The sequence below is a fragment of the Helianthus annuus genome, chromosome 14 (assembly GCF_002127325.2).
Source record: "Helianthus annuus cultivar XRQ/B chromosome 14, HanXRQr2.0-SUNRISE, whole genome shotgun sequence".
NCBI classification, from domain to species: Eukaryota; Viridiplantae; Streptophyta; class Magnoliopsida; order Asterales; family Asteraceae; genus Helianthus; species Helianthus annuus.
Window position 1 is genome coordinate 117,384,500 of NC_035446.2, and position 16,043 is coordinate 117,400,542.

The 16,043-nt window shown below is 35.9% G+C and overlaps 1 protein-coding gene across 1 annotated transcript; it reads left to right on the forward strand.

The window, feature by feature from the left end:
• The first annotated feature begins 4,462 nt into the window (after positions 1-4,462).
• LOC110942595 (cysteine-rich receptor-like protein kinase 2) lies at positions 4,463-14,597 on the forward strand. The gene is made up of 9 exons (XM_022184370.2): positions 4,463-4,751; positions 7,676-8,088; positions 8,190-8,315; positions 8,569-8,690; positions 9,307-9,517; positions 9,604-9,835; positions 9,933-10,086; positions 12,481-12,656; positions 14,513-14,597. Exons 1-9 carry the CDS (start codon positions 4,498-4,500, stop codon positions 14,595-14,597), a joined length of 1,773 nt encoding a protein of 590 aa, XP_022040062.2. The 5' UTR covers positions 4,463-4,497.
• Positions 14,598-16,043: the final 1,446 nt, after the last annotated feature.

Below are 16,043 nucleotides of genomic sequence, written 5' to 3' on the forward strand. Positions count from 1 at the left end.
GTTATCGACTCAAGCTTGGATGCCGCTCTCCGACGGTGTAACTTGGGAGGCAAGGCACCCCAATCAAATGACGTGTGACCGGGAATTGGGTCTAGCCAAGGACCCTTATAAACGTGGCGCACCACGGAGGCATTCCGCGGACCTATCCTTAGTTTAGTTTAATCTTTTAGTTTTTGCAGAATAAATCACACTCATGGTGGTAATGGATGAAAAAGGGAACGAGAAAAAAATGGAACTATGCAGAAGAACAGAACAAACCGACAAAAATCTCCATAACAGAAGGCTCCACACGGGCCGTGCCCAACCAACACGGCCCCGTGCTGAGCCCCCTGCAGGAAATCACCCAGTTCAGGTAACTGGACACGGGCCGTGTTCAGCGAACACGCCCCCGTGTCCAGGCTTCTGTTTCAATTCTATAATTTTTGTTACTGGCACTTGACCACGGGGCCGTGCCCGGTCAACACGGGGCCGTGTCCAGAGTGCCAGTAACACAAATCTTTGTTTTTAAACACGATTTTACATATTCAAATCAACCAAAAACTTTATTTTTGGACACATTGAGGACAATGTGTAATTTAAGTGTGGGGGGGATGCTAAAACCTTGGAATTTTGCAAAATCCTAAAACAAGCCTTACACAAAACTCTATTGGAACCGCTAAACACCCCAAATTTTTTCAAAAACTTTTTCATTTTTTTATTTACTTGTCTTAGTTTAAGTTGGGAATAACAAGTTATAAAAGTGTTATATTTTTACAAACTTACAACCGATAGCGTCGTGATAAAAAGAACTAACATAAGAAAATTATGAAACGGTATAACAAGTCTAGCTAAAATTCGATTATATATGCTTGGTCACATTAAAAACCCATTCCCACAAAAAAGTGAGTTTTGAGCCTTTATTGAGCATAAAAATACACATACTTAGATTAAATGCTCATTTTTCGTTTCTTGTGTGAATAGCCGCTCGGTCTTTACAAATCTAGAACTTGCCACGACGATACATTCCCGGTCCTTACCAACTTAAACCCAAGTAAGTAAATGATGGAGGCATTAGGACTAACTATTTTTCTTTCAAAACCATTATTTTTTATTTTTTTTACCTACCCAAAACCCCCCTAGAAAACCCCTTTGAGCCTAAACCTTTCATTTCATTACCCCCAAAACAATTTTCTACCCACCAAAAACCTTTTTCATTTTTTTCACCTTTATTTTAGTGACAAACTCGGTTTTTCATAAACATACCTTTACGTGACAAAAAAAAAATATATATATATATATATATATGAAGTCAAAAACAAACATAAGCTACAAAAAGCTTGTTTGGAGAAATACTTCAAAAATAAATGTCACCAAAAAAATAAGGTATTTCACGAAAAACCGACACTTGTTACAATTTTCGCCCTTTTTACTAACCACTAACCAACCACCCACCTTTAAACCCAAGCCTTCACCCCAAAAGACCTCTTGATATTTACAAAGGTAAAAAGTTAAAAAGGAGAAGGATTGATCACTTGGCAAGCATATGGAAAATGTAAATCCGTGCCGCTCTCGAGCGATTCACTTAAATATACACCTTCGGCCGAGTGATTGAGTGATCTCCCGTGAGGTATGTGAACTTGTATATAAATGGAATTTTAATAAGGCATGCTATGCCAAATTAAGTAGTTTATCTTATGAAAAGTTCAAAATAAACCATGACGAATAAGATTGTAAATAAGGTAAAAATAGAACCTATACAAACCTTGGATTCCCGACACTCTAGGACAAGTTAAAAAACTTCTCTTCTACCTATTCCATTTGGGAGTGTAAGCCACATTAAAAGAGTTTTGCTTGAGGACAAGCAAAAGTTCAAGTGTGGGGGTATTTGATGTGTGTAAAATGCAACATATAAAACACATCATTTAAGGCATAAAACTAACCCTTTTTAAGTACTAATGTTGGAAAAAGAGTGTTTTTGTCTTCCTTTTGTATTTTCAGGATGAAATGAGCTCAAAATCACAAAAGAAGCAAAAAGACCACTAATTCTACCATAAATACAAGAAAAGGAACAAAAGTGAACTGCCCGGACCCTCAACGGCACCTCCCAAGACAAAGAGAAGAGAACAGAGCCTGAACACGCCCCGTGTCCAGTGAACACGGGGGCGTGCCCAGGAAGCAGCAGAAAAGACAAACCAGTAGAAGCTTCCATTGCTCACCACGGGGCCGTGCCCAGCGGACACGGGGGCGTGTTGAAAGTACAGCAGGCGCATTAATTGTAATTCGCAATTACAATTAATGAAGAGAGAGAATGTCAGACGGGCACGGGGCCGTGTTCAGCGAACACGGGGCCGTGTCCAGCGTTCTGTTCAGCCTATAAATAGAGGAGCTTGGCTTCATTCTCTCTCATCCCTTGGCACACCACCTCTCTCACACTTCATCCACCACCCACCACCACCATAACACCATCATCCACCACCATCATCCATTGTCCATCATAGAGTGTGTGAGTCGTCTCGGGATCCAAGATTGATCGTAAGAGTTCTTGACAATCAAGGCCATGTTTGCCTAAGTCTCTTACATCACTTGGTGAAGACAAGTGTTTAGTATAATACTTTTTATTTTTAATCTTTTGCACTTTTTATTTGGTTTTGTATTAATGACTTTAATAACTAGTTACTTATGTTGAAGGTGATCTTTCCTTATCGTTTGTCCGTGGTGTCTTGGCATTATTTTACTGTCTATATAAAATAAAAGATTTTCACCATTCATATCTCCACGGTCTATATGGAGGTATGTTGGCTACCTGGTCGGGGGTTAAGGGAACGGTTTGGTAAAGGTCTTGCCCTTGTTCAGCGTTTAGAGGTCCTGCTTGGGACCTGGGTCAAATTTAGTAGGATCTCCTTCAATGCCCATAGGTATTGGATGGCGGGGATCCAAACTCTTTGACCCCCTCATAAGCTAACTACTATTAATACTATAACCCGGCTATTTAGGACTGTATCCCTGCTGACTCAGACTACTTAGCCGAGGGTAACGTCACCGCCAAAAGCGGGGCCTACCATAATTTGCATTAATAACTTAATTCATTATCTTTCAATAATCCGACCCTTTAGGATTGTATCCTTGCTGACTCAAACTACTGGGTTGAGGGTAACGTCGCCTTCAAAAGAGGGGCCTACTACAATAACTAAGATAATCTCTTAAACAAGTGCAAAAGTGCGAAAATAATCAAAGGTTATACTAATACACGTGTCGGATCCAAGTGATTCATCTTGTCTATCTGTTTTTATTTTATTTTCTTTTTCAGCATTTAGTTAGTTTTTATTTTTCTTAGTTTAAAACATTTTTCTAACTTTTTGATTTGATTAGACGTTGAGGATAAACCGGTATTAAAAGCTCTTGTGTCCTTGGACGACCTCGGTATCTTACCAACACTATACTACGTCCACGATGGGTGCACTTGCCCATATGTGTGTTTAGTGTTAGTAAATATCGTGTTTTATAAATTTAAAACTTGGCTAAAAGTGTAAAAAGGGCTTAAATATATATCTAAAAATATAACACACTTCACGCACATCAATATTTGTATTATTTTTAATTTTTATAATTCATAATATTTGTATTATTTTTAATTTTTATAATTCATAATATTTGTATTATTTTTAATATTTATAATTTATATTTGTATTACCATTAATATTGTTTTTTTATAAATAATTTTCTTTTTTTTATAAATAAACAAAGAAATACACAAAAAAATACAAAAATGGAGCTTTATATACGCTGCGTATAGATCGCTACGCAGCGTATGAGACAAAAATGACACAGCTACCCTTGTATTTGGCTTCGTATAGCCTCAATACAAAGGTATAAAGGACATTTTCAGACCTTTATATACGCTGCGTATAGGTCTCTATACAGCGTATATAAACCTTGTGAAAAACTAATGCTTCAAACTTACCAAAATGACCCCAAATTTTCAGATGGTTTATATACGCTGCTTAGAGACCTATACGCAACGTATATAAATCTTGTTTTCTGTGCAATGATTGGTTATTAGGCACTGAGATCCATGGTTTATATACGCAGCGTATAGGTCAATACGCAGCGTATATAAACCCTAGTTTTGCTAGGGTTTGGTGTGCCACACACCCATTTTGAATAGGGTAGCACGTGGATGAGTTCACATGTTTTAATATAAAATGTATACACTTGTAATCATTTTCGTTTCTCTTACCAATATTTTAGCAAATAATTCATTCTGAAGAACAATTTAAATTTCTACAACTAGAATGTATCTCTTGCTTCTTATCTATCAAATAACTAGCATCAATATAACATTCTCTGTCAGTTGTCACAATGGGAAAGAAACCCTTGAGCCACCTTTCAAGCCTCCAGATATCATCATGGATTTCAGACATGTTACTTGTGCTGCTCTTAATGATGAAGCAGGTGACATCACAGCCAGGTGATAGGAGTAACAGTCTGCTTAGAAAGTATTGTAGATCATACAAAGCAATGAATGGGGAGTTTTACATAAAAAACCTCAATACCGCCTTTTCGAGCCTCCGACTACAACTATCAGATCCACAGGTATACTATGCCTTTGCACAGGCTATGGATAATGATGAATATGTATACAGCTTCGCTTTGTGTAGGGAGTATCTCTCCACCTCGCAGTGTTTGGCTTGTTTTGATTCTGCGGTTAATGAGACAAAAGCGTGTGGCAGTGGTGATGGTGGTAACGTTGTTTATGATGATTGCAGCATCAGGTTAGTACAAAACTTGCAATTTCAATTTACTAATTATACACTTACAGGACAAATGAAAATCAGATCAATTGGAGGTTGAATGGTTGATCTACATGGAAGTATTAAGGTTAAGATTAAATTTTTTGATTATGTACAAACTTAAATATAGCATAAATAAAATCAAAATGAATAAGTTGTTTGTGACTAGTAATAGTATATAATAAATATTAGAGATTCAATTCAAACTCAAGATTAATTAACAACCACTTAAGTGCGCTCCAGGGGCGGATATATATAGAACCAAGGGGTAGCCTCCGCTACCGCTTGGTCGGAAAATTTTTGACGTTTTTAGTGTAAATTTTGGAAAAATTTGACGTTTTTTCGATTTCGTTACCGCCTATTTATAAAACGTTCCCGCTTGGTCGGAATCCTAGATCCGCCACTGGTGCGCTCAACTAGTCCGCATGAATCAGTTATTCAATGAAATAAGTATAAGCATCAAAATCGTAATGGTTTTGAACATTAGTGATTAGTGTGAGGTTCAATGGGAATCAACAATAAAAGTGAGGAACTAGTAACTATAAAAAATTTATTTTTACTTGTGAAAAACTAATTTTTACCTAAATCTTTTTAGGAGTTTTTCTGTATAAACACATATAAAACCCTTTTAATAAAACAACCCAACAATTTTTAAAAAAATTTAAAAAACAGTTGAAACTTTACAAAATTAATTATTTTTATTTGAGACACGTATATATGTGTTTATAAGAAAAAACTTCGAAAATAATAGTGTAAAATGTTTTTTTAATGATTTTTTGCACGTACAATTAGTGGTTCCACACTTTCTTTTTGTGATTCCTCAATCAGCTCACCCCTTGAACATAAATATACGCTAATAACTTACTTAGTAAATTCCGAAATTTTATTTAATCACAAAATGTTATGTATAAAAGAATACCACTTAGTCTGGTATGTGTGATACCGTAAATAATAATACTCGTTACTCTACATATCCAGAAAACTTAATTATAATTACTATTCTTATTATTTCCATTACTATTCATCATTAAATATTAAAAATATCATATATCAGTATTAGTATTATATAAACCATTATTTTTCTTAAACCATCTGCTAAATAGTTTTCTTAAACCCACATTATTTTTCTTAAACTACACACATGTAAAACCATCTGTAAAGTTAGATATACAACCCACTTTTTATTTTTCTTAAACCAGACACATCTGTGTACCATATTGATAGAGCGGTGATTGAGAGAGAATACAGGAGAGAGAGACCGATATGGGTATTTTGCGGTGGATGATGGCGACGGTGTAAGGCTGGGTCACCGTTCACCACCACAGCCCCGTCACTGTTGGAACCCCACAACGAAGTCATAGAAGACAAAACAACCCCAAACAACAAATATCATCTTTTACAATCACCACTGCCACCATATGCGACCCACCGCCGTCATCGTTCACCCTTCCGATTGAAGTCGAAACCCAAAAAAATGTGTTTGTCGGTTTATTTGAACGGCGCGTATGTATATTTGATTTTAACCGCGCTATTGTTGATCAGTTCTGTTTTAGGCATAATGCAAAACATGAAAACATACCCCTGATTGTAGATAGGCCAGCAGAGAATCTAGAAGAGATGCATCCATCGAGTTCGACATGCTTGTCAAGATGATCTGGTTCCTCCTTAGGGTGCAATCTAATGATGGTGATGAAAACCGAATAGGGTGTTCGGTTGAGAGAGAAAGAGAGAGAGAGAGAGAGAGAGAGAGAGAGAGAGAGAGGCGAGACTGATGTTATGGATACTTAGGTAGTCTCACCTTATAACCTCTATATTAATCTTCTTATATATGCACCCAAGAGAAAACTCAATTAGTTAATAAGGGTAATATGGTCCATCAACAATTACCAACTAATTATTTAATAGTTTGTTATATATTTTGATCTATATAATGTAAATGATTATAATGGCTACTAGATTAAATACAACATCATAATATATTTAATCTTACAGCTATGTAATAGGCTAGCATTTGTGTATTTCATTTGAATGGCATGTATGTATGTATGTGGCTGTCGTTTTGTTGGTTTGTTTATATAGGCGACGCAAAATCCCTTCGAATGGTGTGACCCCTTGAGTTGTAAAGGGGTTGTTTATTAAGCAGGCGTGTTGGTTCATGCGGTGCATGGTACAAAACAACACCTCTGTTAAATCTGCTTGTAAAACATTATCAATGTAATAAAGGGATGCTTTGGTTCATTTGAAGAGGTTATTCTTTAACAACAATGGTTAAATAAAGGATGCATTGGTTCATTTGAAGAGAAAATTCTTTACAAATAAGTTGGTTTTACATAAACTTATTTGATTATAAGATGAGGCTGTGTGTGAGTGAGTATGTGAGACACATCATCATAATAATAACAACAATAACAACAACAATAACAACAATAATAATAATAACAATAATAATAATAATAATAATAATAATAATAATAATTAAAGCATCAACTTCGTTCTTTAAACGGCACGCGATTTTCGTATTTACAGCCGACATATAATTAAAAAAATGTGGTTTTTTAATTAATCGATGAAGAGGTGTGTCTCGACAATCATGGCACTTCATTAGAAGGATGATGAAAAGACACATCTAAAGGACGCGACTTGAAAGGACATGACTCAACAATATACAACATATATTATAATTTTCTAACGGACGTGACTTTAAAACGAACGGACATGACTCAAGTTGCTTTTTGTAGTTATATATATAATAGTTATCTTTCTCAAGCAAAATAAAACTTTCGCTTTCAATAAGATTAGTTTGTCAGAACAAAAATAAATGAATTCAAGCTTAAGTGTATGTGTTGTGTGTTTGTCAGAAGAAAAATAGATGAATTCAAGCTAAAGTGTATGTCTTTTGTGTATAGGTACGAGAACTATGGCCATATATTTGGTGACAAAGGGGTTATATTGGATACTAATGCTCCTCCATCTGGAGTATGCAGCAACGAGTCAGCATCTCAGCCAATAACAACCTTTAACAAAATAGTAGAAAATTTAATTTCCGATATTGTAGTCGCTACTCCAACAACATCTAATTTCTACGTAGCATCCTCGAGTGACGTCACAACCAACAGTGCAACAGTGTATGCGGTTGCACAGTGTGCTAAGAACACAAGCCAAGCCATTTGTAGAAACTGTTTAAATACAGCATATAACAATTTAAAAGGTTGTCTCCCGAGTAGCGAAGGGCGGGCCATCGATTTTCTTTGTTTTATGAGGTATTCTAAGTCTCAGTTTTTCCAAAGCAACCAGACAACAAATATCATACCTTTCATAAGTAAAGGTGAGCCCTTTTATATTTCAGTAATGTAGTTGAAGTTATGAGTTACAGTTATTTAATTCGCGTTACCAGTTAAAAAATCTGCAACTTTTGTGCAGAAAGTTCAAACAAGTCAGGAATGATTGCAGGAATAAGTAGTGGTATAGGTCTTTTTATGCTTATACTTGTTTCGTGGTTATGGTATCGACATTTGAAGAAATTAAACACTGTTAAAAAAGGTAACCATATATATTTATATATACACACCTAAAATATTAATGCGCAATAAAACATTGTCTCAACACATACGTATCTGAATGTTGGTGGACGTACACTGTTTGTATGTGGGAACACATTTTTATAAAGCCTTAAGATTTTTTTTAATGACTTAACTCTATACAATGTCTTCAAAAATATAATGAACATATATGTTCCATCTCAGCATATGTTTCTTATATTAAAACTACTAATTTCCTCTACCAATGCACCGTGTGATACTTTTAGCTCAATCTGGACTTCAAGGGGGGAAATGTTATCGTTACCAGGATTTGCAATTAGCAACTCATAATTTTGGAGAAGAGTGTAGAATTGGGAAAGGAGGTTTCGGTGAAGTATTCAAGGTAATCATATTTTTTTGGATTGGATTATCTAAATACCTCTCTTGATTCTAAGGCTGGAGGGTGTGGTATAAGGCCCCTAGGGGCTTTATCATGTCACCTCGATCAGCGTCACCTCACCGCCACGTCACACAAGCCCCTTCCTTTAACTTTTATGGTGTGGTTTAAAGCCCCTGTTTTAACTATAGCGCCCCCATCAACTTCGAAAAACCTCAAATGTCCTCGTTAACGTACTGGCGGAAGGGCCATGCCCCCCCCCCCTTAACCGCGGCAGTGTGGACGATGGCGCCCGATGGCGCTATGGAAGGTGATGTGGCGGCCATGGCGCCCCCCATACCCACCGGCCTAAATAAAGGTACTACACTTTTGTTTGCTAACTACTTGATTAATTAAAACTATGAGCACAACTTTCATTCGGCATATATTATGAAAATAAGTTTGCTGATGGGAAGAATTCTATGTTATGAATTGGTAATGATTGCACACACTGGTAACTTAAGATCTATGAATTTTTTTTTAAAGGATCTTAGATCTATGGTGTATTGATTTTTATTTGGTACTCCAAAAAATGCTTTACGAGTTTAGATTTAAGAATAACAGTTTCAATGTCTATTAAAAGGCATTTATAGATGATGGGAACATAGTAGCAGTCAAGAGACTCAATGTTAGTTGTGGCAGAGCCAAAATAGATTTTGAAAATGAAGTTAGACTCGGAAGTAATGTTCAACATCGGAATCTAGTACGCCTACAAGGTTCAAGTACTGATGGACCCGAGCTACTTCTTGTCCTAGAATACATGCCACAAGGCAGCCTTGACAAATTTTTATGGGGTAAGTTCGCCTTGCACATTTGATTTTTGTAAGAACTCAATAAAATTTTGACAAATAACATAGTTAAATAAGTTCATTATGGACAGGTGAAAAAAGGGGAACTCTGAATTGGAAGAAAAGATATGACATTATCCTTGGGGTTGCTAGGGGTCTTGCCCATCTTCATAACGAATTCCATGTTAAAATAGTTCACAGAGATATAAAATCGAATAACATTCTCCTGGATGATGATTTTCAACCCAAAATTGCAGATTTTGGGCTGGCAAGATTACAGCCAGATGATATTACCCATGTTAGCACAAGGCTAGCTGGCACATTGTAAGTTACTCTATATGGTCCCTATAATATATATTTTGATCTCTTAAAATTCTTTACCTGTCACCTGACAATATGTTTCACGATGAGATCAATATAGAGGATACTTGGCACCAGAATATGCAAACAAGGGACATTTATCAAAAAGGGTTGACACCTTCAGCTTTGGTATCATGACCCTTGAAGTCATCAGTGGTCGAAAATGTACCGATGAAAACTTTAGTGGACCTGACACATCTCACCTTCATGAACATGTAACAAGCAACCACCTTAACCTTTTCTTCATTAATAAATTTCCATCAGAGTTATACATTTAAGTTACAGATCTACTGTCTTGACACTTCCATATGGAAATTTAACTCATAATTTATCGCCAAAATGTCTGATAAAAATTATGTTGGTGAATAGTATTAGCAGGGATTATTAAACTTAATTTATGATATGTATATGTATTCGAATGATAATATGATAACTAGAACTCGATATATATATATGATAAGTCATGGTGGATGTTATAAGCGGGTAATTTAAACTGCCTATGACAGTTTCCCGCTTGAATTAACCGCCAAGATTATCAAGTATATAAGGGGGTATACCGGCAACATTAACCGGTACCAAGACACTCAATTTCTTTCGTTAATTGTCTGTCCATTCGTTTGTTATTATCTGTTAATTATGTCAAACAAGTCCGCTGCAAACCAATGTTTGAATCATCTGCAAGATGATGATGTTCAGATCAAACCAAGTTTAACCCCAACATGTGGTATCAGAGCCACGGGGACGACACTTCCCTGTCAACACTGCAATGACAAAGAATCCAGACGACCACTGAAAATGCATCGAACAAAATTATGTTATTATTGTCATCGTCCAGGCCATTTCATATACGACTGCAAATCAAAGGAGAATGATGAAAATACACAACTGATTTCTCAAGCAGTAAATGCAGGAATAAGAAAGCAAAGAGTATCGGTGGAAGAAAGAAACGAGATGATTGTGACTGGTTCAGAGGGCGGTACATGGGGAGACATATGGTATGTTAGTCTTTCGTTTACACAACACTATGCCGGTAATCTAAATGTTTTTAAGCGTATCAAACATTTAGTGGGGGTTGAAACCAACTCGGGGGAAAATGATTTCTTGTTTATGAGGGGTATAGGGATTGTGGAAGTCAAATCCAATAATGAAAAACTGTTAATTCAGGGTGTCTTATACACACCGGAATTAGACAGAAACGTACTCAGTCTGAATCAGTTAACAATGCAAGGCTTTACGGTTAAGAAGAACGGAGATACTTGCAAAATATTTCCTATGTTCTCATCTCCAATTGATAACACAGTAAATGAAATATCGGGGTTAACGAAGGAAGATGAACTAGGCCTAAAGGAAAAACAAAAGGTCATACGATTAAATGATGTAAACGAAAAATACAAAGAAGAATACCTTAACTCCTATTTCGAAGACTTACATGTTTCATCCGATGAAATGGATTGGAGTGTCATGATCATAAGGGCTTTAGAATTTAATGATTTCAAGGATTGTGTGAATCTGTTAAACATGTTGGAGGATGGCAAGTTCGTGTTTCATTACAAGTATGAATTAGAAAAGAAATTCGATGAAATGGTGTCCTGGTTTATTATAACTTTCCTGGGAATAACAACTAGGCCAATACCTCCGGTGATGACCGAGAACAGGAAAGTTGACTTACTCAGTTTGTACATGATTGTGGAACGGGATGGGGGTTACAATAGCGTAACCGAAGATAATTTATGGCCGATTATTGCAAAAGATATGGGATTTGAATACAAGGATGGTGAATACATGCGAACCGTTTATGCCATGTATTTAGATATTCTAGTGTATTATTATAAGTTTAAGGAAGTGCAGAAAAGAGCCGATGAATCTGAAGGGATGAAGGATAAGCAAGATGCTCCTGAATGCAGTCTCGGAAGGAGCACAAGTGCTGAAGATATCAAGAAGGTAACTGAAGAGGAAACGTATGCACTGTATGCAGAAAACAGTTGGGAAGGAACGTGGAATGCTCACAAGAAAAGAAGAAAATTCAACTTCAATCATGCAAGGAAGGCTGTCGATGAAGCTAATGCAAGTGTTCTCAAGGGTATCAACAAACGTAATTAAGTTTAGGGGAAGGTATTAGCAGGGATTATTAAACTTAATTTATGATATGTATATGTATTCGAATGATAATATGATAACTAGAACTCGATATATATATATGATAAGTCATGGTGGATGTTATAAGCGGGTAATTTAAACTGCCTATGACAGTTTCCCGCTTGAATTAACCGCCAAGATTATCAAGTATATAAGGGGGTATACCGGCAACATTAACCGGTACCAAGACACTCAATTTCTTTCGTTAATTGTCTGTCCATTCGTTTGTTATTATCTGTTAATTATGTCAAACAAGTCCGCTGCAAACCAATGTTTGAATCATCTGCAAGATGATGATGTTCAGATCAAACCAAGTTTAACCCCAAGCAACCACCTTAACCTTTTCTTCATTAATAAATTTCCATCAGAGTTATACATTTAAGTTACAGATCTACTGTCTTGACACTTCCATATGGAAATTTAACTCATAATTTATCGCCAAAATGTCTGATAAAAATTATGTTGGTGAATAGGCATGGCAATTGTATGAGAGAGGCATGCACATAGAGTTGATGGACAAAGCATTATGTATAGAAGAATATCATCAAGAAAAAGTGAAGAAGACCATTGAAATTGCTCTACTGTGCACGCAATCACCACCTTCTTCGAGACCAACCATGTCTGAAGTTGTTTTGATGTTATCAAGTGGGCTATCTGATGGGCCAGGAGAACTAATCAATCCTACTTCCATTGATTCTCGTAGAGTGATCCACATGAGTGGTGCAAATGGGCCATAGCAAATTTCATTAAATGATCATTGACAGAAGTTGAATTAATTAAGCATCTTAATATTTTCTTCTTCATGAATATAATTAGTTTTTTTTTCTCCTTGTAATTGGATCGGCAGCATCTCGCTATGGGTCTTTCGTTTCTGTGGAATAAAATCCGCATTGCCTTTCAAAAAAAAAAAAAGAATATAATTAGTTTTGAGATTAACATAACTTCGTAGATTTATTTACTTGATTTAAAGAGGACCAACGATTATTAGTTGTTCATTATTTTGTGTGATTGTTACGAGAGTTTAGTATCTACTATTTTGTGATTGATACAGGGCCGATTCAACCGTTTTGGAGGCCTAAAGCAAAGTAAAATATCCGAGGCCCTCTAAGGGGAGGATCTACCTTGTTAGAATGGATAACCTCCGTTGCCACTTGACGCTCCTGCAATAGTGTAAATTTTGTAAAAATTTGACGTTTTTTCGATTTCGTTACCCTTATTTTTAAACGTTGCCCCTATAATGATTTTCTAGATCCGCCACTGGACCATCTATTAGGTTGATGGAATCTGTTATTTCAAAAGTTTTTGTTGCACAAGGGTGGATGGAGTGGTCAAACACTCTCCACGCTTTCACAACACAATAATCTCAAGCCATGTCAAGTCCACACTCCACTCCCTATTTTGCACTCAATCACTGGCAATGGTCAAACACATGAAGAGTGGTAAAAAATTAAAAAAAAAATTGTGATTGGTTGAAAACTGGTAGGGCCCACCATTAACCCCTCTATCTCCTCCATCAATTCTCTTCCCCGCATCGGTGTATACTCACCACCCTTACTCCTCCCCGATCACCGAACCAGGACCGGCATCCCTATTACCGCTCGGCAACCCCCCTCCCCGATCAAGCCCCGAGACCACTCCTTACACCCAAACAAAAATCTTGAAAATAGTTGATTTTGATTATGTGAGCAAGGTATTAAATTTATTTCTTTGTTTATTCAATATTAACTATTAAGTGGGCCTCATTTTTTTGTGCGGGATGAACTCTCATTTTTATTCAACAAAAATATGTTATACGGGTGTTGCTGTAGAAATTCCCAACTCTTAAAACTTCAATCTGAGGCCAAAAAAAAGAAAAACCCTTGCTTGGATTTGAATCAGGATCTGCATTGAGAGTATATTGATATCCTAGTTCCTACCGCATACTCCAACAACATTAATGGTTTAGGCAATCAAATTAAACATTGGTACCCACATTAACTTTTGCTTTTTTTTTAAATGGAGGCCGTAACACTACACGAATGGGAGGCCATTAGCGGAGACAGACCTAATGTCGCCGCTATTGGTCGATCCGCGTCAGAGACCCTGAGACCAAACCCCAGCCGTTGATCAAAATCCTAATCCTGATCTAACGGTTGGGGATTTAACAGGTATTAGCGGCGACAATATATGTGCAATAGCGGCGACACATCGTCTCCGCTAAAAGTATATGTCAGAACTTTAAACCCTAGCCACACAAACCTTATCTCTTTTTCACACGTTAGTGGCGTCAGAGGGCAATACATGTCGCCGCTAATGATTAACACCTATCAGTCCCATATCAGCGCGAATTTCTCCCTCCTCCTTCACTTTTCCCCCAAAAAACTTCACTCTACCGCCGGTCAGACGCGATTTTCCCCCAAATTGGTTAGTTAAACTTTGTTTTTGTTAAATTACTTCTTTATTTTGGTATATACATGTTATAGGTTTAATTTTTGTGTATTTTTGTGTTTATGGAAGAGAAATCAGATCATCACCATCACTTCTCCGATCACCACCATCACTTCTCCGGTCACCAACTCGTCTCCGTGGTCTACTTCTCTTTGAAACTTGAAACTACGGTTAGTTTTATATGTATATTTTTTTTCAAAGTTTAGAAATTGTATAATTTTTGGTTTGGGTATGTAAATGTGTATGTAAGGATGTATGTTTGTATGTCAAATGTATAATGTAGGTGTATTTAGTGAAAATGTTTATAAGGAAATCTATGTATTTGTGTATGTAGGTGTATGTAAGCATGTATGTGTGTATGTATGTCTATGAATGTATGTATGTAGGTGTATGTTAGTATGTCAAATGTATAATGTAGGTGTATTTGGGGAAAATGTGTATATGAAAATCTATGTATTTATGTATGTAAGCATGTATATGTGTATGTAAGTCTATGAATGTATGTATGTTAGTATGTATTTGTGTATGTAAGCATGTATATGTGTATGTAAGTCTATGAATGTATGTTTGTAAGTATGTATGTGTAAGTTGAGGATTTCTATGTTTATGGTCATGTTTGAAAAAAAAATATATGTTTAAGTTGATAATTTCTATGTTTATGTTTAGGTTTGAGAAAAAAAAAATATTTGAGATGATAATTTGAATGTTGTTTATGTGTAGGTTTGAAAAAAAAAGTTTAAGTTTGATAATTAGTATGTTTGTGTTTAGGTTTGAAAACATTTATATTTACCTTTGAAAGATATATATTAGTTAGGAAATACCCTTCTTGAATTAAAATTATCATTTAAAACATAACGAACATAGAAAATACCCGCCAAAATTGAAATCACCATCTAAAACAAAAGGAGCTAAGAAAATACCCACCAAAATTTAAACCATCATGAAGAACATTACATATTTAAAAAATCGTGCCTTATATTGAATTCATCATTTCAAACATAACGAGCTAAGAAAACACCCAATTGAAATTGAAATCATGATTTAAAACATAACGTTCCGCCCAAAATTTAAAACAATCATTAAGAACATAACAAGCTTAAAATATTGTGCCCATGTTTGAATTAATCATTTTAAACATAACGAGCTTAGAAATACCCGCCCGAAATTGAATTAGAAATTAATTTCGGGTTGTCCCCGTTTATCTTGGGACTGCTTTTTGAATACTTTATCTCATTTAGGATGTGAATGTGTATTACATGATTGTTTGTTTAAGAAGGATTCGGTTATCATTTTCTCTTTGCTCCTCGGGTATGTATATCATTACATATATACTTGGGAGCTAAGAGGAAATGTTGCCGAGGTCGAGACTGATTGTGATGAGGTCGAGGCTGATTGTGATGAGGATGATCCCGATTATGTGGAGTCTGACTAAAAGAAAAGTTATTGTAATTTATATTGATTTGTATTTGATAAACACTTATTTGAAATATTTATTTGAATTTGAGTTACACGTGTTGTACTTTCCCTTAATTTCTATTAGATACACATGCTGTAACATTTGTAACTTTATAGGGATTATGTTTTCAGTATTGCTTATATTCGTATTCAA